The sequence below is a fragment of the Azolla caroliniana genome, unplaced genomic scaffold, assembly GCF_043228905.1.
Source record: "Azolla caroliniana isolate FFs.n. ecotype wild unplaced genomic scaffold, voAzoCaro1.0.p SCAF_21, whole genome shotgun sequence".
Classification (NCBI taxonomy): Eukaryota; Viridiplantae; Streptophyta; class Polypodiopsida; order Salviniales; family Salviniaceae; genus Azolla; species Azolla caroliniana.
This window is the reverse complement of record NW_028230456.1, coordinates 2,944,646-2,968,611: the sequence shown is the minus strand read 5'-3', so window position 1 is coordinate 2,968,611 and position 23,966 is coordinate 2,944,646. Positions and strand designations below refer to the sequence as shown.

Sequence of the window (23,966 nt, the reverse complement as noted above, 5' to 3'; positions counted from 1 at the left end):
AAAGCAAGAGGCAATTGGTAACATTTGAACCCAATCGTCTTGTTGATAGCACAAAATGCATTTGTTACCAGAATATTGTTTTTTATATCCCTATGAAGTTTAATATGTCTAATCTAGAATATTGCTTATAGGAACCCTTGAAAATGCTCAAAGCTTCACTAGTCTCTTGGAGTTGAGAGGTAAGTGCCTTATGTGGTGAGGTATGACATCTTGTTTGGAATTGACACCCCCAGTCCTTTAGTTGACTTACCATGACGAAGGTGATCCCTCAAAACTCGATAGTGACCCTTGGCAAAATAGCACTCCAAGATATGAGTTGTGTTGTCCCTGGCAAGGAAATTCGATTCAACATTAGAGATGTTGCTCACAAATCCAATTCATTTACGATGTTTGGTCATGTGTTTAAGTATGGATTGTGATGAGAGCTAAAACAAACATGTTTTGAAATGTAACATGATTGTGAGTTGCAATTGGAAACAATGAAGTCATCGAGTTCTAAAGCCAAATGACATTCATGAGTATGAGATCCATTGTTTCCTCTCTTGATGTGAATTTAGAGTAAGGTATAGTGTGGGCCACTTTTTAAACGAGTTCATCATGACAACACGGATAATTTATTTACTTAATAGGAAATCTGTGTGGAAGTTCAAAAGAATCAAGGCTGAAAATTAGATGGGATTAAAAGGGGCTACAAAACATCATAAGGGCGAATCATGGTGGGGAGCTCTTGAACAAGTGTGTATACCACGAAGATTTAATGAATTTCGTCGAATGCATTTGATTCTACTACAAAAGGTTTGGTTGGATCACGATGGAGGGAGATCAAGGTAGATGTCAAACCTCTCTTGAGAGTCTCAAACGTGAGTCAAGCTTTGGCATTACATCAAACGGGGCAATTCTCGTTGATGAGGGTCATTAAAGTGGTACAATTGTAAAGTAGTCTTAGATGAAATGTCAATAGAAGTTCACAAAGCCTAGAAATGATTGAACATATTTCACATGGGTCAAACCAACTCAATCTTAAACCATAAATACATTTTGCTTGTATGTGGTGATACCCTCTACAAAGGAGTTCCAATGGAATTTGATCAAACTTACATTTATTGAGTTTTGTGTGAAGCCTATATTTGTAGAGTTTGGGAAGGAAGAGGCAACATGTTTGTTGTGATCGTCCTGATTCTTTGAGAAGATAAAGATGTCAAGTACACAAGATGAATTGATGTGTGAATTCCTCAAATATGACATCGATCATGTGTGGAAAAACGGCTGATGCATTTGTTCAATTGAAAGGCATGATTATCTACCCAAAATGCCCATATTATATGTGCCTTAGTCTTCCACTTATCATCGAGCCTAATGTACACTAGAATTATGTGTGACAACATAGGTCATGTAATAGATTTGACCTCCAAGGACAACAAAATAAAATCTCTCTCTCTCTCTCTCTCTCTCTCTCTCTCTCTCTCTCTCTCTAACACTTGCTTTTTGTAGGAATAACTTGTATTGTTTTTTGTTTTATTGTTGTCCTCATGTTTGACCATGAGAACCTTAATTAGATCTCTCTCATATCTCTATCTAATGGACTAACACACTTTATTTTGTACCACATCATTCTTGGGAACTTTTTGAAGCTTGTAAAAATTCTATTTCATTTCATTCACAACATGGGATGTCTTCATAGTGATTACTCTTTGTTTTGCATGTAAACAAATTTTAATGATCTTTGGAAATGCCTCACAAATGTTATTGATCCATTGTTTTAACATGTCTTTTCAAATACTAGTTGTGAGCAACTCAATTTCTGTTAGGTGAAATGCAACGTCAAAAGCACAACTACTCGAATTTTAATAACTAGTCTAGAAGGTTGATTGTTGCTCCAAAAATAAAACCATCACACCATCTATTCATTCGTTACATTTATGACATTCATTATAACATAACGTGCCTACTTTCTATACCAAATGAAAATTGATGTTGGTTGCATGTAATAAATTTACTAGTAGGATCAGATTACATCTGTCTCTCACACTCGTTGTGCCTATATCAAGTAAGTCGCAAATGATTGTCCCCTACATATTTATTTTTTCTTGACATCTCAAGCCTTGGGCATCGTATAGTGTCTTTCTAGTTCTCTCATCTTTTTGGATATCATCCAAAGTGATGTTCTACATGGCCCTATCCCTCCATAATTAGAATACCTTAATATGTATTGTGCTCTACCACTTTTGGTTATTACCTTAATGAAAACATATATTTCAAGTAGACAATAATGTACATAGATGTTAAGAATAGTGTGCATGCACTATGTATTTAGTTATGTAGTGGAGAAATCAATTATTCTGTATAGTGGTGGGTGTGAAAATTTATGATCATGAATGTGCTTTGAATGGTAGTCTTCCTTTTCTTTTATGGGAGATATAATCCATAGTCATCTCTTGGTTGGTCTATGAATGAATGCCTCACAAAGGTCTTTAGACACTTTTGACTAATGATCCTATTTAATAACAATCAAGATTTGTTTGTTTGTTATTCCTTGCATTATAAAGTGGACAATACATAACTTTCTACATAGAGATAATACAAAATGTTATTGGTTCATGGCTTATCTTATCATTCTTGCAAGTATATTCATTTTTTATGTTATTGTATAGTTACAAAATGGTTCTAGTTTATCATCCAAAATATTTCAATGAGCTATGGTTGTCACTTACCTATCCAACCTAGTGTATGCACTCATCCAATTGGATAATAATGATAAAATTTATCATTGAATTGAGATTATTAGTTTTGTTGGTACAATTGAATATGTCATATCCATATTTGGCACTAAATTGTCATATAATGACAAGTAAGTGAGAAAGATGAGAAAAATAGTTTGTAGTTAAGTCATAGACAACAAACTCTCTGTAAATTTCACAAATCAACAAGGGGGGAAACATCACAAAGAAGCGCTAAGCTTACCAAGTGAAATGTATTGATATAAAGAGTGGTTTGGTTTTGAGAGCAACGTTTACATACATTAGCCATTATGTGTCAAATGCCCGTTAGAGATTGGACAAATGCAACATTGCAACATGGGGAAAAACCTAGAGAGTGTGAATAAGTTTACTAAGCAAAGAAGATATGCATGAATCACTATATGTGATAATGTTGGCTAGGGATGAATCTAAAACCTAGAGAGGAATTGCATTTACCCATTGATGAATATATTTTGTGGGGCAATACAAGTGAAGTACTAACCATGGATCAAATACATATGTGGACAAAGATACTAAAGAATATAGACATTTGCTAATATTTATTAAGTGGCAGGCTTCAGCCAAGGGTGGATCATGGATCACAAGCATTTCTGCACTACAATAGAGATGCATCAACATAGAGCAATATATATAAAGGGTGAGAGCTAAAGGTTGAAAACATGCAATCATGAGTTAAAGTATGTATGAGCAAAACCCATAGCAATAGGATTAGGGTATACCAACAAGAGAAATACATGCAATCGGCAGTATGTATGTATATACATATATGGTAAATGCCTGAAATGGTATTGGCACACATGAATGGTGTGATATCAAATAAGGTGAAATACTAAAATAGTCTTTGGTTTCTCTTTATTCGTTGAATTGGTTGAGTTTTCACGATTGGGAAAAGTGAAAAGACCTCGTTGCATGCCAAGAGTGCAATAGAAAACTTGAATTTACATTCATATTATATGTCAGAAGAGCAAAGCCGCCAATGTTCAATGGAGCAATTATTGCATTCGTACAATCCACAATGAGTGGCTTGGGAGTATGAATTTATATGGCCTTATTCATTGCTCATATGACAAGGTGTTTATATCGCGAGATGCTTTTAGAGTCATCTTATATAGTCATGATTTATATTCTTCAAACTTTTGCAAAGAACACTACTAAATCACTAATGACATTATGTGTTACATGTTGTGTTTGGGTTGTAGTGTAAAACTATTATATCTCCTCTGTCAACACAACCCATATAATAAAATGTCTCTTCCAAAGGTTGACAAAGTGTATATGAGGAAATAATGAAAAGTTTGTTGCATCCAAGGACATAAAGAAAATCTCAAGTGGGTGTATATGAGAGTCTTTCCCCTATGCACATGTGTGCACACATGAATGTACAAGTAAAAGCTTAGGCATTGGATGTTGTTGCCAAGTACAAATTGCATAAATCGGGTGTAATTGTCAGGGGTTACTCTTGAAATAAAGGGAGATTTGGGAAGTAATGTCCCCAATTTGTCTCAAAACTGATTGGGCTCTCTTATGAGTCCCAATCAGTTTTGGGGCACTGTCCTAGTTGAGACAAATTGGGAACATGTCATTCACCCAAGTCCTCTAGAGCTTTGAGTCTCATCAAGCTTATATAACTACACCAGTAGCCCCAATGTGTTAGCCTTGTGCTTTGTGTTGTGTGCCCCTCTCAATCTTCCCTTCTATCCCCACCACCTCACTCAACCACCTTGGTTGAACTCACCTTACTTGAATTGTGGTTGGTCCTTTGCTCTATGATAGTTCAAGGCAGTCCTTTTGTCTTTAGACCTTGCTCAGACACCTTGGTTGAGCACACCTTACTCGAATGGTCTCGATCCCTTGCTGTATGGCCCTTTGAGGCCTTTCCTCCATCATCACATTTTGCTTGTCCCCCTTGGTTGAGCACACCTTCATTGAATTTGCCTTCTCTCGAACTCGTGTAGTTGATTCCTCCTCGTCTTCTTTGTCGAGTTTGACTTGCGCTCTCGCCACTTGAGAGGAACCCCCTTCACACTTAGGGAACCCCCCGAGCTAAGTGTGATCCACCACACGTGAAGTAACATTGGGTTGAGTTGGGGTTTGAGGGAGTGTTTCATTCACTCACCTTGCTTCCATTTGTGATACCCAACAATTTGTTCCTTTCTAGATGGTGAGGTCTTCAAGTCCCCCTTTTTCTTTAGGGAGTCTTCCTTGTGTTGGGAGGCCTCCCTAGTCGCCCACGTGCTCTGCAACGTGGACCGCCTCCTCCAAGCGTGTTGGTTCCAACTTCTCTACCTCCTTCCTCAACGAAGGCCCGCCAATCTGCAGAGAAATCCACGCAGCTTGTCGAGATTGTACAGATTGGTTATCTGTGACATAATCCTTCTATACTTAGTAGATTATGTATTGCTCGAGTCAGCCGAACTCGTGTCGTAAAGATCTCCGTTCATCCCTTAGCCTTATGTGTGGTGTGGTTCGGCCCGGCGGGATGGAAATTTACTCTTGGCATCCTCTTTAGCTTGAAATCATCCTTAGCATATAAGGAAGGAAGGAAGGAAGGAAGGATGGATGGAAGCACTAATATACTCTACTTACTAGTAATAGAAGAAGCTACTTACTAGAAATAGAAGAAGCAGGGGAGAGATAAAAGTAAAGTTTGCATGAGACACACACAAAAACAGAGTCTCTCTCTCTCTCTCAAACACACACAAAATTGCCCTCCTTACATAAAGCCCTGTTTCTCTGCTCTACTACTGTCTACACTAACTAGCCCTCCTCCATATTTCTTCTGCCCCCCCCTCCCCTGTTCCACCCTCGTACCTCACTCGATGGCTTCTTCTTCCTCCTCCTCCTCTGTGATTTGCTCTAATTTGCAGTATGCTGCATCTTCATCCATCCGAAACCTCTCGCCTTTGTCTTCTTCCCCCCAGATGGTCCGATTCCGTGGAGTCGGTGCCTCAAAGTCCCCGTTCCTCTCTGCAGGATCTCGGATCCTCTTCCACGCTCTCAGCTATGGAGGAGGAAGAAGAAGACACCTCTCTTCTTCTTCTTCTTCTTCTCGTAAAGGAGATGTTCAGGTCTTGGCTTCTTCCTCGAATGGAAATGGAGTTTCTTCACCCTCGTCTTTGCCTTCTCTTGCAATTGATCTTCGTGGTAAGCAAAAAAGTGCCACACAATTTATCTATTTCATTATGGAGGGGAGTAAATAAATAATTTGCTAAGCTTTTTAGCTCCGACATGGTCCAGATACATTGTTCTTGCTTCTTGAATGCTTTTATCTTATCTTAGAAGAGTTTTCCTTCCGAGATTTGTTCATAAGAATCTCTATCATGATCTCGATGATTAGTTAGAGTTACTGATTTTGAGCTTATGATGGTCAGATTTATCAGAAAATAAGGAGTTTTAATACCAACAATGTAGGAATTTAACACGATTTCCTCTAATTTTTGCCTCCATATTCTTCCATTTTGCATGCATTATTATTTCATTCCTGTCTATGGAGAGTTGCTGATTTTGAGCTTATGATGGTCAGTTTTATCAGAATGTAAGGAGTTTTAATACCAAAAATGTAGGAATTTAACAGGATTTCTTCTCATTTTCACCTTCTTACTCTTCCATTTTGCATGCTTTATTATTCCATTCCTGTCTATGGAGTTGCTTAAATCAGTGATAAATGCAATCTCCATAGCCACTAATGAAGCCGAGTGTTGTACATTTAAGAGTGTAATGTGAATTCCCTTCTTTTTCATGGGCCATAATGCTAGGATCAAATGCTAGTTTCCTCCAATTTGGGACCATAACTTGACGATTTGATGCTCATATTTTGAACCATAATGATGATGAGGTGTCATTTCTCTCGATTTTTAGGATTGTAAATGATTGGAAATTCTTACCTTATAAAACACCATAAATATGATGATCTGGAGCCAAGTTCCTCTTTTTAGGCCATAATGTCGATTTCCTCATTTTTTGGAGATGCGTGTTGTCCTGCAGGGAAGAGAGCATTTATTGCTGGAGTTGCTGATGATCAAGGTTATGGCTGGGCCATAGCCAAGGCTTTAGCTGCAGCTGGAGCGGAGATCCTTGTTGGGACTTGGGTTCCTGTATGTTCTCCTTTTTATTTCAGATGAAGTTTTTCTAAATAAGTTGGTCAATGTTAGGCTAAAGTTGCTCTGGATTTGAACCATCCAAATAGTTTCAGATAAAGTTTAATCAAAATAAAACAATTTTGCCACTAAAAGTTAGAAACAAATGAATCAAGGTTCAGCCAAAATTTGTCGATTGTCTGAGGAATTCAGATAAAATTATATTGTCTTTCGTGCAGTTGTCTTCAAGATGGAATTTTCCTAGTACAAGCTCCAAATCTTTTACATATATTGTTTTAATTGTAGGCATTGAATATTTTTGAGACAAGCTTCAGGAGAGGAAAATTCGATGAATCTCGTGTGTAAGTGTGGCATTATGTATTTCAATGAATGAAATTGAGGCACAAAACCAGATTCTTGTACTTATATATGTATATATGATTCAGTCTTCCAGATGGGTCGCTCATGGAGATCACCAAAGTTTATCCACTTGATGCTGTTTTTGACACACCTGAAGATGTTCCTGAAGAGGTGAATGCTCTTCACTAAGGTGCTTTACTGTGCATGCATGGTATGGTTTATTTTATTATTTGTAATTTTGAGAAATTTGTAAATTATGTTGTACAGATAAAAACAAACAAAAGATATGCTGGGAACAGTAAATGGACTGTATCGGTAAGGATATGGATCACAATCATGATTATATGATTCATTTTCATGTAATGTGTACTGAGTGATAAAATTCTATAAAGAGTTTCTGGGATGCTTTTTCTGATTTTAACCTTATTTATATACTATGTGCTAAAGGTTATATTGTCTTGATGTATAATGGCATGCACATATTAGGTTTCTGAAATCTTTTTAGCGACTTATAAAATATGCGTGTTACTAAATTATTATATCTATGGCAGATGTACAGAGACGTGCATACTGAAGATTCTTTCTTTTAATTGTTTATGTAATATTTTCTGCAGTTTATCTGTGAAGTGATGATATTAATGGCTTTTGATGTTGCATCTTGCAATCATTCTAACCGCTCTCTCTCTGTGCAGGAGGTGGCTGAGAGTGTAAAACAGGACTTCGGCAGCATAGACATTTTGGTACATTCTTTGGCGAATGGTCCCGAGGTAAAAACAAAGCTCACATCCCTCCAGAGTTGATTTCCTTGGTAAATTTCCAGGATTTGAATCTTCCTGGGGAAAATAGACAGCTTCCAAGAGTAGAACTCTCTTTTTGTGAAATGGTATATGGATCTGTTTTATGAACAGGTAACCAAACCTCTCCTTGAAACATCGAGGCGTGGATATCTTGCTGCAGCTTCAGCATCCAGCTACTCATATGTGTCTTTACTTCAGCATTTTGCACCTTTCATGAATTCAGGTATTTATTTGGTACAAGAAAGATTTGTATGTATCCAGCGTATTTATCTTTGTTTGTATAACTGTGATACCTCTTTTTCTCTTTTTCTGTAACTTCTCAAGAAAGGTATGTATATATCTTTGTTTATATCAATGTTGTACCTCTTTTTCTGTAACTGTGCAAAAAAGATAGTATTTATCTCTGTTTGCATCAGTGCGATCAGTGCGATACCTCTTTTTCTGTAACTTTGCAAGAAATGTATGCTATATCTTTGTTTGTATCAGTGTGATGCCTCTTTATTCTGAAACTTTGCAAGAAAGATTTGTAAAAGTTCCCCATGTGTTATCAATAACAGGTGGCTCAAGTCTGTCTCTTACATACATTGCAGCAGAGAAAATCATTCCTGGGTAAGCTTCTTAACATTTTATATGTAACTTCAAGCCTACAAAATTTTTCTTAATTACATTGCTGCAGAGAATAATTCCTGAATAAGGTGATATTTTAGATATATTGATGTAGCCTACAAAGTTTAACATATCATCAATTCATGATTTGGTGAATCATCTTTATATTTGATCTTTCTAGATACGGTGGAGGAATGAGCTCAGCCAAAGCAGCACTAGAAAGTGATACTAGGGTATATTTTTCTTTTATTCAATTTATAACTGGTAGAGTCTTAGTAAATGTATGTACTAATGTTGATATTGTTCATCAAAGGTCCTTGCATTTGAAGCTGGTAGAAAGTACAAGATTCGAGTTAATACCATTTCAGCAGGTTTATTCTCATCCATAACCATGGCATGATGAAGATGTTGTTTTATGGTGATGATTATTTTATACAAATTTGTTCAATGAATCTATGCATGTTTCTTTTGTGAATGTAATGGTGATCTTTTCAAGTACTTGGATGTGCATTTCCCTAATGAATCTATGCATGTTTCTTTTGTGAATGTAATGGTGATCTTTTCAAGTACTTGGATGTGCATTTCCCTTTTGATGATTTGATCAGTACCATTATTTGGAATAATCAATCTTGTAACAGTGTTCTAATATTCACCCCACTTGCCAGGACCCCTGAGGAGCAGGGCAGCCAAGGCAATTGGATTTATTGATGACATGATCAATTACTCACTTGCAAATGCTCCTCTTCAAAAGGAACTTGAGGCTGGTTAGCATATCATGTGCATTTGTGGGAATTTTAATGCCGTTTTAATTCATGTGCAATTGTAAATGGGTTATTTTTGTCATGTGTACAAATTAACATAAGATAAAAAAGACTGTCTAAATCGAAATAAGATGCTTCTTGCTCTTTTGCAGATGATGTTGGCAATGCTGCAGCATTCTTGGCTTCACCATTAGCATCATCAATCACAGGATCAGTTGTTTATGTGGATAATGGATTACATGCAATGGGCCTTGCAACTGACAGCCCGACCATTGCACAAGCTGCAGCGGCAACACCCAAGCAGAATAGTGTTCCTGCTTGATTTTTGATACATAAGTCATTCATCAACCGTTTGTCCATGTGATTAGCATTTACATTAGTTTATTAATCGGCCCTTTTCACCATACAAAAAGCACCGGAGAGTTTCCAGAAGGATGTAATGAGATTCTCATTTTTCAAATTCCCAATAACCACAAGTCCCATGTTTTAGCCATAAAATTTGTCAACCTTAAGATTCAGAATACTTGTGTTTCGATGACAACATTTTGGGAATTTGAGATATCTAATCAGGATTGAAGATTAATATATTGGTTTTTTTATAATGCTTGTGTCTGGACTTGGGCAAAATTTATGTATGGTTTTGTGCATGATCTAGGTGTTATAATTATAATTATAGAATTGCCTTGATTATACTCTGTAAAAGGATTGTTAAGCAGATTAGAGCATTGATTCATGCTTTATGTTATGAGCCAAGTGTGTCTCATTAGGTGCAGGTTGATATTTATGTCATCATTGATTTTCCAAGAATGTGAGGCCATGCATAAAACATGTTTGTGATAATACTTAACTTTGCTCTTTCCCTATCGATGGTGTTCAACAATTTGAACAATCCTAGCATGTCTTCTTGAAACCCTAAACCCTAAACTCTATTATCTACGGCAAACATCTAATCATATTTGCGATTGTACTTGACAATCTTGCAAGATCATAATATACAAGTAATGGTTATTGGAAAATGTGATTCTTAACATTTCATAGGGTGATTCTTAACTTGGACCAACCCCAATATGTTAAGACAAGGAGGGTGTGGACAATAACATTACCATTTTAAAAGAAAACATACTAGTAACCAACACATGCTCAAACCTAGAGCATACACACACACACGTTACATAATGACATGAGTGCAAAAAGAGTGAAGATGCTTATTAGCAAAAGCAAGGTGAGATAGCCTAAGAAGATAATGTATACTCTTGAGGCTAGTCATGAGGGTGGCTTTCTATTGGCTATTGTCATCAAACCAAAGTCAAGCTTACTAATAAAGAAGATACACAGAGAGAAGAGTAACAAAGAAAGTGTTGAGTCGCGCATGAATCCATGACAAAACTACCCATATGTGTCAATCGAATAAAACAAATTGGGTAGTCCATGAAGAACTAAGAGTATGTCATTGAAGCAATTTTTTTACCGTGTCATTGAAAGTAGGAAGACGAGGGAAACCATCATGGAGCCATGGAGAGCTCAAACTACATCAGGAACAGAGGATACCCCAGGTTTAGGATGATGGCCTCTTTTCCTTTTCCTTTTTCTTATGTCATTTCTATCGAAGATAATTTTCTTCTTTAAGTTTTTAAACATGTAAGCTTCTTTTTATTCTCTGTGCAGGGAAATTAAAACTCAGAAGAAGTGATAGATTAATGACTATTTCTGCCACTGGTAAAGAAAAACAAAGTCATCCTATCAGAAGAACTGATGGAAAAAAGAGATTGCATGTAGAAGTTTCCTATGAAAATGATAATGAAGCTAAAGTAATTGAGGTTCAGCAAGAAAACCATCTTGCGAAGGTAAGAAGTGATAGATTAATGACTATTTCTGCCACTGGTAAAGAAAAACAAAGTCATCCTATCAGAAGAACTGATGGAAAAAAGAGATTGCATGTAGAAGTTTCCTATGAAAATGATAATGAAGCTAAAGTAATTGAGATTCAGCAAGAAAACCATCTTGTGAAGGTATTTATTGCCTATAGCTTTCCATTTTTTCATCGTTTTTGTAATGTTAAGGCATCTCCATAGATTTCCATTTTGTAAATTTCCCCTCTTTTATTGCAACTTCTATTTTGAAGTTTAGTTATAACTTATTATCAATAGTTTTTCGTTTTTATTTTCTTTGTAGCTGTAAACCTTCTTTATACGTTAAGAAAAATTTGCCTTATATGGTTGTTGTTTATTACATTTTTTTTTTCTTACCAGGAGCAGGATAGTGAAGCAAAACTGAACAATAATATGATCTCCTCTGTTTCAAAAGGTTTTTAGCTTTAATAACTTTGACGAGGAGAAATAAATGCATAAGTATTAAGGCTAGATATAAACCATATTTGCACGGGAATAGATAAATCTGTCCATTCAAAGTCTTGAATATAGGTGTTTTTATGCATATACTGGGCAAGTATGGAGTCAATCTGCAATGTGTTTTATCACTTCCAAGCCTCCAAAAAACAAATTCCAAACATTTTTTATCTTCTGAACCATTGTTTTTCTTGAAGAAACAAACAGAAGGAATGGATTAGCAGATCATGAATGGGTTTCTGTTGATACCATACTCTAGATATCATTGTTGTTACACATGATGTGAAGGATCAAACAGATTAACAATGTGATTCTTATTATAAAAGTGCTACCTGGTTGTGGCACACATCTCGATATCTACTTTTGTGAATCCTACATGGTTAAGCTTGAAGAAATGCAGATCGAAATGGTATCCTTTATGGTTGGATTTTATGTCTAATGATAGATGACCGCTCCTTAGATAGATGAACAAATAAAGCAAGTTATTGATAGTAATATATCGTATATTTCTGTTTCTATTGAAGTTTTTATGCTAACATCAATAATGTGGTATATTTCCTTTTTATGGTGAAGCCTTTATTTTGAACACAAATCCCTTTTCTCAAAGCTTTAAATTGGTAAAAGTGCCATTGTCTTCACAGTAATGCCACCACGATGGCAACAAGTTCTAGAGGCAATAAGGAAGATGAGAGCATCTGGGGATGCACCTGTTGATACCATGGGCTGTGAGAAAGCTGGTAGTTACCTTCCACCAAAGGTATGCTTTCAAGATATGACAACATAATAGTGAATTTTGGTCTAAGAAAAGGCATGCTTTTGAATATATAATAATGTTTAATTTCAAGATATTTCATACCTATATTTCCTCTTATTGGCTTTGTTCACAGGAGCATCGGTTTGCTGTGTTAGTTTCTGCTTTACTTTCAAGCCAAACCAAGGATGAGGTCACTCATGGTTGTGCACTATCTAATCAGTTCAAGTGAAATTTGAATTACTGCAATGAGTATTTACAATTAACTTGCTAAATTTCCGGTTTTTAAAAGAAAAAGAATTGTAGTCGAAATTTACTTTGTAAAGCAGATCATTACCTACTGGTAATAATAAAGATGAATTATTTTAAGGCTGATTAATTTGAGGCTAATAACATCGCACTGGTCTTTAATAGATAAAAAACCAAAATAATTCTTTCACCAAGTGATAAAAATGATAGAGTCTGTCTCATTAAGTAAACATGGATTTGTTTTTCTAACTATATATGTCTTTGGAGCATCAATTAAAATTTCTTCTTTAATGTAAGGCTTTCTTTCATTTTTTGTTTATGTTGTCTCTCTCCAGTAGAGGAAGAATGAGGCATAACACCTATATCTGTCATGGTACATGTAGTTGCCATCTTACTCATCAGATTTTTATAATGCTTTTACTCATCAAAGTTGCCATCTCTTGTTCGCTTGAAAGTAAAGCATTTTTAGTTTCTTTTGTTGCGCACTATCTTGCTCTCTCATGTCTTCTATGTTATCATTCAGCATGTGCCAAATGACTCATACTAGATTTGTATTAATCATACAAAATATGTTTTTGGAAGCATTTATATGTATGAGAGAAACTCATGTAGATGAGTATTTGAACTTAGGGATGTACTCACAGAAGGTACTAGGATACAGATTCAGACTCATTATGCGCACTATTTAAGATATATAGGGGATAAGCTCACAAACCTGTGTAATAGAAGGTTTAGATAATGGAGAGGATTATGAAGAGGGCCAGATATATACGGAGACTAGCAACTGGAAAAGAATGATACTAAAAGCTTGGTTAGTCTGGACTCTACTTTATGCTGTTGTGGGAAAGTCTTGTTATACATTTTGTCCAGGAGGAATATCTGAAAGTATCCAAAAATATAGCATTTGAAAATAGATAATCTTTGTAAAACATTGTACCTAAAAGACACCTCTCGCACTTTTCTCTCAGAAATAATAATGTTAATGAAATCATCTTACAGGACAATGAGAGAAAACGTGATAAATGCTCTCTTTCTTATGTGTGCAAGAGGGTTATGTGAACCAGCCCTGTTAGCTTACTATCTGTAAATTTCGGGTGCAAGAACAGGAGATATTTTCATTCTGTTTTGTACAATATTCTGTTTCATATCAGGGATTTGTGTCAATGTCAAGTTCTTATGCCGGTTAATAATTTATGAAGTTCATACTGTCTGCTGCCCCTTTCTGTGATTAGGAGCTGTTCAAAGGCTTCAGAAGCAAGGAATTTTATCTGTTGAAGGAATGATGGAGAAATCAGAAGCATTGATAAGGGAAATTATTTATCCGGTATGTAATGTTAATAGTACTCACCGTTCATTGCATAGCCTCAACTGACCAAATTCTTCGCTTAAGTTTGATAGGTTGGATTCTACTCTCGAAAGGCAAGTTACTTGAAGAAAGTAGCAAAAATATGCAGAGATAAATATGATGGAGATATCCCTAATAGTTTGAAAGCGCTCTTGTCTTTACCTGGGATAGGGCCCAAAATGGCACATTTAGTATGGAGTTCATTTCATAATGATATCATTTTGGATTTATTTTTTATGTTGTAGCCCAATAAGCTGACTATGCATATGAAAATCATAAATGTGTTGAAAATCAGATCATGAATGTTGCCTGGGAAAATGTTCAAGGTATCTGTGTTGATACTCATGTTCATCGAATCTCAAACAGGCTTGGTTGGGTGGGTCACTCACGGGTGAGCAATAATATGTAGCTTTTTAAAAGATAAATAGTAATTGATAAATCTATACTGTTACTTGTGGAGAAGCTCATTAACTTTTTGTTATTAATGAAGCTGGAAATAATATTTCATTTTTTCCATGGGAAAAAATCCCATGATCAATCCACAGGATAATTTGTGGCCTTCATCATATTTGAATTCGCTTTCTGCCATTGTCATGCAAACTGCTTCCTAATGACCATATTGTTGAGATAAGCAGTATTTGGCCACGTTCTATGTATCCTACATAATCATACTATTTGTTTTCTCATCCATTATATATTCACATTGTCAAAAACTTAAAGATCAAATAACAAAGATGTAGTAATTACTAATAAGCTCATTAACCAAAGAAAGTCATGACCTGTGAGATAATATACAGTCATCAGAAAGAATGCTTCGTATCATCATTCTCTGTGCTCTTCTTCCTGAGAAATGGTTGCTAGGAGTCTTAACATTCTGGTGGGGGAATAAGCAAAAATATTATCTAACCATGTGAGGGGAAAAGACAGATGAGAAGTGACCGTTACATCTATAACTTTCTATGGAAGTAATATGAGCTAATTTCAGAATTTTCTGATCTGGTTAGAACTGTAGTTTTCATATGTTCCATCCTTGAAACTTTCGATATCACAGGTGTAATCTAATATAGTGCATGCCTCCCATCATAATCAATTCTCAATTATTCACAGTGTAGGTACATTAATCTCAAAGTCTATTTTAGGTCATGATTTTTGGTGAACAAATTATATGCTGACTAACATTGTAAAGGTATTGTTTGATGCACATAATGTGATTATTTCCATCATCCCTCATTCTTTGAAGGCCAAAAATAAGTGTTTCGTAGCAGAGATTGAATAGAATGTAATAAATAACCCATATGTGGTATCAATGTTTCATTGGGGATTAGCATGCATCGTAGCAGCATCAAGCTCATAAAGTGGTGACAACCCACTCTTTTGAATGATGTAAAAGAAAACCTTGTAAATTCCCTATATGCCTTTTGCTTGACATTATTGGCATCTATATCAGATCCCTTTGTATGAGGCAAAGGCAGTAGTAGCAAGAAATCACCTGGTCCTTGGTGTATGTAAATTAGACCATTCCAACCTCTCTTATTATTGGAAAAATGACACTATGATGACTTTATAAAGTAAAGTAACAACAATGACTTACTAATAGAGTTGTTGATACCATTATACATAAGGATATTTTGACTGGTTATTTATGCATTATACCATTATACATGTTTGTATTGTAACTTTATGCAGATCGTCAATCCTGTGAACATGTTACTTTACGTATTGTAATTCCAAATTCATTAACGCTGTATATATTTGCCAGAAAACCAAAACCCCAGAGGAAACAAGGATAGCTCTTGAAGCCTGGCTTCCACTGGAGGAGTGGGTGGGAATCAATCCTCTACTTGTAAGTTTCAATCCATGTACTTGTATTTTTTCCTTCTCCTTGGTTTTTCGTGGATGACTGACTAAGAATTTCAAGACTCTTAAGGCAAACACACCCCAAAGAGCCAAATATGTGGTGCAGATTTTTAAGAGATACCGTTCATTGCAATATTATGTTAACTCTACCCACTCATTGGCGGGAGGTCTTTTGGCAAAACTGCAGGTTGGCTTTGGACAGACAATATGCACACCAGTACGACCACGGTGTGATCAATGCCTTCTCAATACTGAATGCCCTGCTGCTTTCAAAGAAGCTTGCAGTCCGGCCAAGTCCATGGCACCAAAGAGAACTAAACGTGAAAATGGCAATGCTGGTTGAAAATTACACTTACCGTTATGACTAACAACCCATGGACAGAGACAGAGAGCATGCCTGAATCCATATGGGATATAGGTTTTTTGGGCGTCCATATGGATATAACTTCTTTTACGAAAGAAAATGTGGTGCAATATGGGTATATTCATATGGATATATCTTTTTTGGAGTTGGCTTTACGCGTGTGTTTACTGCTTCTTTAGTCCATCAAGGCAGCGGTGGTATATGGGTTTAGCTTTTTGTTGAGTTCATGAAAGACTGGCCTTACGCATCTGGATATGGCTCATTTGAAGTTATTGAAAAGGCTGGGGTTTGGCTTTTATGTAGATGGATATATGAGTTTTGGTAGTTCATCATGAAAAGCGACTCATATATGGCTGTATAATGAATGTGTCTGTTCTTCAGTCCAGTGAAAAGGAACTGTGAAATGCAGAGCATATGGATATGTATCTTCTTTGCAATCCAGTGGAAAGCAGCTGGTGTTTTTAGGATTCTATTGCAAAGTAGCTGGTGTATGGATAAGCTATGTCGGAGTCCATTGGAAAGTCCGGCTTATGCATATGGATTTGCAGCTTTTTCTTTGGAGTCCAATGGAAAGTGTGGCTTATGCATATGGATATTGCTTTCATTATTTGGAGTCCATTGGAATATGGAAGGGCATATAACTTTTTTGCAGTTCATTGCCAAACGACCTAGCTTTTGTTGGAAGAGAATCAACCTAATTGAATTTTTATAACTGACAATGAAACTTTGCATGGGACGGATAACTATCTGATTTCTTTATTTTTGTTGTTTTTATTTGTGAAGTTTGTGCTATTTTTAGGGGGCTATAGTGAACCAGAAGATAGTTTTTCATCTTATTTTTGAGTTTTTTTGTTTTAATTTTCTATTTAATTATATAAAGAAATTCAAACCAATACTGAAAGCCCTTGGTTGCTTTATTAATCCTTACAAGGAATCCAGTGATATTATTAGAGAAATGGTTTTATGCTGCTCAGTAAGCATGGCACATAACTACCACTGAAGTGATTCAATTTTATATCCCCATAATTTTTGTCGATTGATGATGGTCATAGTCCATAGGGTGTAACCTTTGATATGTGCATTAGTTTGTGTATTTTTAGTATTTTAATGTGAAGAAAGCATGAATCAAGCCTTCGTGCATATTCTTGATATGTATTTACAAAGTATACATGTATGACCATTTAATTTTAAGTTACAGTAACACTATTTTAGGTTTGGTCTCTTTCTACCCCCAAAAGCATGATATAGATTTGAACTTATGATCATTAGGATATATTATATTAGTATGTATATAATTTTATGAAATGTCGCCACTCACATAGGCTATAATGCATGTGTTTATTAATGAAACCATTTTGCATCAATTCTATTGTTAATGCATTGTTAATCTCCTCTTTTTTCTCTCATTTCTCCCCCCGTTCTTTTCTTCAATTGAATCTTGTTCTTGGCTATGGCCCTAACAAGTCCATTTTATCATCCATCTATTTCTTATTAATAAAATCCTTTCAATTTCTTCTCCTCACTTAACTTTCCCTCTTGACCATGGAACCTTAGGTATTCTCAAGTTGTTTTCCACAAGGGTTACTTTAAACCATAAACATATGCACACTCATACATGATTTCACTTTGACAACTCTTCTTTTTTCTCCCATTTGTTTGAATACTCTTAAATATATTACATGCCTATCTTGTTCATGCTAAGCTTCCTAGACCCCTATGAACATGCCTACTGAACTGAACAACATTTTAATATCATCTACAATTCCTTTCCTTCAACCTTGAATATATTACATATTAGAAGTTAATGGCTCTTTTCCATCAATTTTTGCATCTTTGGAAGTTGGAGTTGGCACACCTTTTCTACATATATGATCTACCCTAAGTCTCTTCCCTTTACTCTCTATTGTATCAACTTTAGAGCATGGAATAATGTGAAACCATGAAATTCTATGTTCTTTTCCTTGTTTTGGCTGAATATACAAGTGGTCTTTTCAATTATTTATTTGTATGTTCCTTTGAGACAAGCTCTAAACTTTCTCTTCCTTTGCGATGCCAAGGGTTATGATAAATTGAGGTATTGTCATATATGTTTCATGTCTTTGCTTCTAGTATCATGTATGTATGACCATTGTTTAAAATTAACGTCAATGGAATTGTTTTCATATTTTACCAATGTCCATATATGATAGTGCACCATAAAAGCTAATATGGATGTGTTTCCTTATATAATGGGGTGTCCATATATTCCACCCTTTATTGATTCAATTATTCCTACTTGTAGCATATAATAGTATCAGCTGACAGAAAACTGTACAATGATCATATGACCTACATTTTATGTTTACGGGTAATAATATTATCTTCATGTGGTGAGGAATAATAATAGCAAGGGGAAATTTAATAACCTTTTTTAGTTCTTCTATGTTAAAGAATGGATAATTCAATCAATGATGGAAACCTTATAACTGGGATATTTCCTAAAAGATAGTCAAGACAAGAAGAGAAAAATAAAGAATATGATTCATTAGAGAAAATGAGCTGATCAAGTCCTCAATAAATGCTCGCAACAAACCAACCTTTAGTACAGGTTTTCAATACAAACTTCAGAGACAGAAAACATGCAATGTGTTCCCCATTTTAACATCGCCTTGATGTAGACCCCATTTACTATATGGTTTATATTCTATTTGACGTCTATCGTTGACCTACCAAGCGTGACTTAAAACTGACTACTTAAAACCATCACAGAAGAGGTAACATCAGACATAGTCCTTGATCAGAACCACCTTTTCTGGACACTGTGCAAAAAGGATGAGGAATAGATTTAGAACACTATCATACAAGGCATTTGTGAATTTAGACGTAAAATCTAGTAACAAACATCTCTATCATTTAAGCATGTGCTAGGCATATAAAATGTGCCCACCCCCCAAAAAAGTCTTCTATCTTATCACAAGATTGTTATTGATACGAGTTCTCGACCTCAGATAGAAGATTTGAGTTCTCGACCTCAAACCCAGGATTTGAGTTCTCGACATCCATTGGGTGAGATACATCATCAGCAGGAGGGAATACAAAAAGAGATGAATTCTCAGATGGGGGATTGATCATTGCAACATCAGTAGTACAGGGGGGGTTGAAAACTATAGGAAATTTCGTAACCCTAGGCTTGTCTGCAAGAATGTTTCTCTGAACTTTGTCAAGTAAGACCTTGGGAGGTGGTTCTTCTCGCAATTGCTCATCAATGTAATCATTGCTGACATAATAACCAACCCTAATGAACTCTTGACCCATGTAAGAACATGTCAGAAGAAGGACAGTTACTCCCAATATGTCTTCATCAGGGATCTTGTCTGGCTTCGGCGGGTCTGCCTGTAAAGAAACATAAGCAGGCCACTTCAAACATGTACATCCCCAAGAAAAATTATACGTCATTTAGGCACAGATCAAGTTATAATGTGTATATGCATTTGTACAAAAGAGAGGAGACTTCAATAGATAATAATTTAATAATATGAATTGACTCAAGAAGCCACTACATTTATTTTCTAAATATATTACTTAAACCTAACAGATCCCAAAGTACATGTGGATGCGTTTGTGTATGCAAAAATGTCATCAAACCAAGTATGAATTGCTTTTGCAATTATTTGGATATATATCACTTTTCTATTGTGATAATAAATTATAGATTAATTTTACAATGAGAATCATTGATAATAACATGTTTTTTTCTGTATATTATGTTAAACACATCATTCCCATATCTTTCTTACCTGGAAAACAAATCGATAATTTCCAACATTTACGGGACCAACAAGAACACTCTCCAACAATTGATCATACTTCTCGTCCTCTGCCGACCCCACATATGTAAGCTTCCATTCCAAGTCTGACATTAAATAAAGTGAGTGAGACAAGTTGCCAAGACCTAGCCTTATTAGCAAAGATCAAATACGTGGATTTTCTGCAAAGAGTGATAGATTTTCCTTTTCAAATGCAAATTATTAAATCACGTCTGGCATAGAATAAATTGATACAAAGAGCAAACACTCATCTTTTAGACGTAAGTCCAAATGTATATGGCCTTTTAACACAGGAAGAAAAATTGTAGTTTTTCTGTTCTAATTCTCCTACACAACTACAATTTACTGTTGGCCTTTGTTCACAAAAGAGAAAAGTCCTAAGTAAAGAGCAAACCTCTGGTCTTTTCAGGAAATAAATAAACATTATAAATTTTATTTTCTAATGGACAGAGATATATCCTCTCCTAGATGACTTGAATTTATTTTTTGTCAATTTATATAGCATTTTGTTCACAAAAAGTGTTATTCAATAATATAACACAAAAAACATATCACTAGTCTTCTAGCAAATAACAAAACCATGGCCTGTTAGCAAAGAGAAGAAACACGATAAAACTTGGTTGCTAATGCAGATGGATGTTTCTTTTCCTACATCACTCAAATTTACTGTTTGTCGAAACACAGCACATTCTGTTCACAACATTCACATTAGAACCTGTGGTGGGCCATTGAATTAAGTACAACAAAGAGAAAAGAGATGTGTTCTCCTACATGGCTAAATTGTTGATGTCATAGTATGAACCATGCGTACCATTCACGAGAATGATTCAATCATTCGAGAAGGGTAAACACCCTCGAAGGATGATAAATACCATACTTTTGGATAAATTATTTACTATAAGGTAAAAAAAATTTCAAGGTAAAAAAAATTTTAAAAATTGCAAAAAATAAACATTACCTTCTTAATAACAGAAATTACAACGAAATTACAACAAAATTACAGAAATTATAGAGAAATTACAAAAATTACAAAAATTATAGAAATTACAGAAATTACAAAACAATTACAGAAATTACAACGAAATTACAACGAAATTACAACGAAATTACAGAAATTATAGAGAAATTACAGAAATTACGAAAAAATTACAGAAATTAATGAAAAATTACAGAAAGTAATGGCCAGGAGAAGATGTGGTCACTGACTCACTATTGACTAGTGTGCACGATGCAAGCAGTAGATCGTTCAAGGAAAAGGGGGAAAAGGGGAGGAGAGCAGAGCGTAGCGTTGATGTGCAGAGGAAAAGCGGGGAAAAGAGGTAAAAAACCAAAAAAAAAGGGAAAAAAAGGGAAAAAAGGAAAAAAAAAACACACGAATATTTGAATATCATTCATGTTCGTTTTCCAAAGTAGGAAAACGAATGATATAGTAGACGAACACGAATTTTACGTACTATGGTTGATGTGGTCTTTTGTTGGCAAAATCACATATTGAACCAGAGATCTAAATGTATCGACAAACAGTTATCAAATAACATGCTGAACATGATAAGTATCGTGAAAAGAAATGCATCTATAGAATTAGCATGCTTTGTTGAAATGATCATTGAAACAGCATGCAAATAAAAAGGGAGTTTTAATAATAAAAAATATATAGTCTGATATTTGAACGAAAAAACTTACTACTCTCAATAAGCAAAGCACACATCCTGTAGAACATGTTTATTGAAAACATCTCTGGTCATAAAAGGAAGTCAAAACCCTAATTCTCAGGCTTGTATTAACCATCTCTAAGCATGAAGGAAAGCAACAAACCCAATTCTCAGATTCATTCAGATGTGAAAATATGGGCAAGAATACATTAACCATTTCGACCAAAACTTTTACTAAGAAACAGAAGACAAAGAACACCCCCAATAAACTGTCCAGTTTATTAAACATTTTTCAGCACTGAAGCTAAAGAGAACCTAATTCTATAGAATACTAATACAACATTTAAAGTTAAACAGGAATTAAAGACTTTCTCAAAAAACCAAAGATTAAAAAGGAAGCGAAAGAAAACTAGAAGTTAGCAATATTGATGTAAACTTTTAGAATAAAAGGAAGCAAATCGAACCTCATTGTTTTAGAATATCAATGAGAGTTAACCATTAAAAGTGTAACAAAGTTCCTACTTCCAAAACTTAAGGTATAAAGAGAAGCAAACACATATGTATATTTCTTATCTTAACTGAGAAGAACTCTGAGTGTGAAAGGAATCAAAAACACACTCATACAGAACCAGATGCTAAAAGAAAATTAATTCTTTTAGAGTACTGACACAAAATTTAGGGTTAAATGGAATGCAAAAGAAAACCAATTATTACAAAAATTAAGAAAAAAGAGGAAGGCCAACAAAACCTGATTCTTATGAAACATACAAATAAAAAGGAGGGAAATAAGAACTTAATTCTGACAAAACTTAAGGCTAAAACGGAAACAAAAAATAACCCATTTTATATTAGAGATATCTGAGCATAGAGATACGGAAAAACAAAAGCAATTTTTTGATGAAAATTTTAAGCGTAAATGGGAAGCAAAAATATTAGCAAGCTATTGCAAAATGACAGACTAAGAAGGAAGCAAAATTCCTAGGCATACTGACACAGTTTTTGAGGTTAACAGGTAGGAAAATAGATATAACTCTTAAATTATTCAAAAGATATACGAGCATGAGGGCACACAAAAAACTTCTAATCTTTAGAAGATTGTCCTCATGCAAATTTTAAGGTTAAACTCTTATTTCCTAGCATACTTGTGCCGAATTTCAGGTTAAACGGGAAGATAAAAAAACTGATTCTTGAGCATACTGAAACAACTCTCGACTTCTCGTATTTATCGTAAAGACCTCTAAGAGAATCAAAAAATAAACCTTGAACCTTCATAATACTAACAAAAACAGAAATTTTAAACGAGAATCAACTGCATCCCGTATCTTAGACTACTTATGCAAAGAGAAGCAAAGAATCCTCAATTTTACTCCTATTCAAGAGATATCTGAGGGTAAAGGAGATGCAAAATATCGATTTCAGTAGAATACTGCACTGATGCATATTTTAAGGGGCTCTAATTCTGAGTACACTGACGTGAGGTTAAATGCGAACCAGAATAAATAACCTAATTCGTACCTTAACTCAAACTATCTCTGAGCCATAAAGAAAACAAAAAATTAAAACTAATTATTTACGTTACGTAATCTCACGTTCAAAATCCTAATTCTTACCACACATGTAAATTTTTTAAGGGAAACAGGAAAGCAATAAAAACAGCGATTATCAAGTTTATTGTCAGGGGGCATTTCTGAGCTAGAAGGGGAGTAGAACAGAGCTAAATATAGGGAGCTGCCTCTATAAGAAACTGACGAAGTATCTTAGGCGTAAGAAACTGACCTTCGCTTAGAGGGATGAGGCATTCATATGCGATCTCGAACTGAAAAGGGTTGAGGAACATGGAAGGATTGTCAAGAACCGAAACATTAGTTACATTCACAGCGCTCATGGTTCCGTTCTTCCTTTCTCTGCTTTCAGGGCTTCTTCTTCTTCTTCTTCTTCTTCTTTTCTCGTTCCGACACCTGCTTCTACGTATCCTTCTTTCTTCCCTTTTTTTTTTCTTTGTGTTTAATTTGCTTAACCTTCTTCTAGCAGGTTACGAGGAGACCTTCTAAATCTGCGGTCGTTAGGCGGATCCTTCCAAAGCTACCTGCTTCCTTCGACTGTCGTCTCTTCGTCTGCGTTCTGCAATGGCGGGAAAATGAAAAACAGGAGACGAAGAAGAAGAAGAAGAAGAAGGAGAAGAAGAAGAAGGGGGTCCGTCTTCTTCGTCTTCAGAGAAACAGACTCGTATTTTCAAAG

General features: G+C 35.3%; 3 protein-coding genes across 4 annotated transcripts; 2 read left to right on the top strand and 1 right to left on the bottom strand.

Moving 5' to 3' along the window:
- Positions 1-5,533: 5,533 nt before the first annotated feature.
- On the top strand, positions 5,534-9,961 carry LOC147850328 (enoyl-[acyl-carrier-protein] reductase [NADH] 1, chloroplastic-like). Its single transcript, XM_087336581.1, has 12 exons — positions 5,534-5,903; positions 6,744-6,853; positions 7,142-7,197; positions 7,282-7,366; positions 7,463-7,510; positions 7,888-7,962; positions 8,104-8,215; positions 8,550-8,601; positions 8,780-8,831; positions 8,912-8,969; positions 9,264-9,362; positions 9,512-9,961. Exons 1-12 carry the CDS (start codon positions 5,579-5,581, stop codon positions 9,679-9,681), a joined length of 1,242 nt encoding a protein of 413 aa, XP_087192707.1. The 5' UTR covers positions 5,534-5,578; the 3' UTR covers positions 9,682-9,961.
- Positions 9,962-10,702: 741 nt separating this feature from the next.
- Positions 10,703-17,061, top strand: LOC147850327 (endonuclease III homolog 1, chloroplastic-like). Of its 2 annotated transcripts, XM_087336508.1 has the most exons (10): positions 10,703-10,912; positions 11,025-11,203; positions 11,609-11,663; positions 12,346-12,461; positions 12,592-12,658; positions 13,937-14,028; positions 14,103-14,240; positions 14,345-14,440; positions 15,809-15,892; positions 16,094-17,061. In XM_087336508.1, the coding sequence occupies exons 1-10, from the start codon at positions 10,804-10,806 to the stop codon at positions 16,247-16,249; spliced, it is 1,092 nt and encodes a 363-aa protein (XP_087192634.1). In that variant the 5' UTR covers positions 10,703-10,803; the 3' UTR covers positions 16,250-17,061. The 2 variants fall into 2 exon arrangements, with proteins under 2 accessions (XP_087192634.1, XP_087192635.1); XM_087336509.1 differs by lacking the exons at positions 10,703-10,912; positions 11,025-11,203 and adding an exon at positions 11,212-11,368.
- A 2,044-nt stretch (positions 17,062-19,105) lies between these two features.
- LOC147850326 (putative histone chaperone ASF1A) lies at positions 19,106-23,687 on the bottom strand. Its single transcript, XM_087336871.1, has 3 exons — positions 23,505-23,687; positions 20,047-20,162; positions 19,106-19,642 (listed from the first exon to the last, which is right to left on the bottom strand). Exons 1-3 carry the CDS (start codon positions 23,611-23,613, stop codon positions 19,232-19,234), a joined length of 636 nt encoding a protein of 211 aa, XP_087192997.1. The 5' UTR covers positions 23,614-23,687; the 3' UTR covers positions 19,106-19,231.
- Between the last annotated feature and the right edge of the window lie 279 nt (positions 23,688-23,966).

Excerpts from the sequence above, each read along its gene's own strand:
- LOC147850328 (XM_087336581.1), top strand. The coding sequence starts at position 5,579 with ATGGCTTCTTCTTCCTCCTCCTCCTCTGTGATTTGCTCTAATTTGCAG. Across the intron at positions 8,216-8,549 it reads TGCACCTTTCATGAATTCAG|GTGGCTCAAGTCTGTCTCTT; the intron begins GTATTTATTTGG and ends TATCAATAACAG. Across the intron at positions 8,832-8,911 it reads CACTAGAAAGTGATACTAGG|GTCCTTGCATTTGAAGCTGG; the intron begins GTATATTTTTCT and ends TGTTCATCAAAG.
- LOC147850327 (XM_087336508.1), top strand. The coding sequence starts at position 10,804 with ATGTCATTGAAGCAATTTTTTTACCGTGTCATTGAAAGTAGGAAGACG. Across the intron at positions 14,029-14,102 it reads TAAGGGAAATTATTTATCCG|GTTGGATTCTACTCTCGAAA; the intron begins GTATGTAATGTT and ends TAAGTTTGATAG. Across the intron at positions 14,241-14,344 it reads GGCCCAAAATGGCACATTTA|ATCATGAATGTTGCCTGGGA; the intron begins GTATGGAGTTCA and ends GTTGAAAATCAG.
- LOC147850326 (XM_087336871.1), bottom strand. The coding sequence starts at position 23,613 with ATGAGCGCTGTGAATGTAACTAATGTTTCGGTTCTTGACAATCCTTCC. Across the intron at positions 20,163-23,504 it reads CCTCATCCCTCTAAGCGAAG|ACTTGGAATGGAAGCTTACA; the intron begins GTCAGTTTCTTA and ends ATTTAATGTCAG. Across the intron at positions 19,643-20,046 it reads ATTATCGATTTGTTTTCCAG|GCAGACCCGCCGAAGCCAGA; the intron begins GTAAGAAAGATA and ends GTTTCTTTACAG.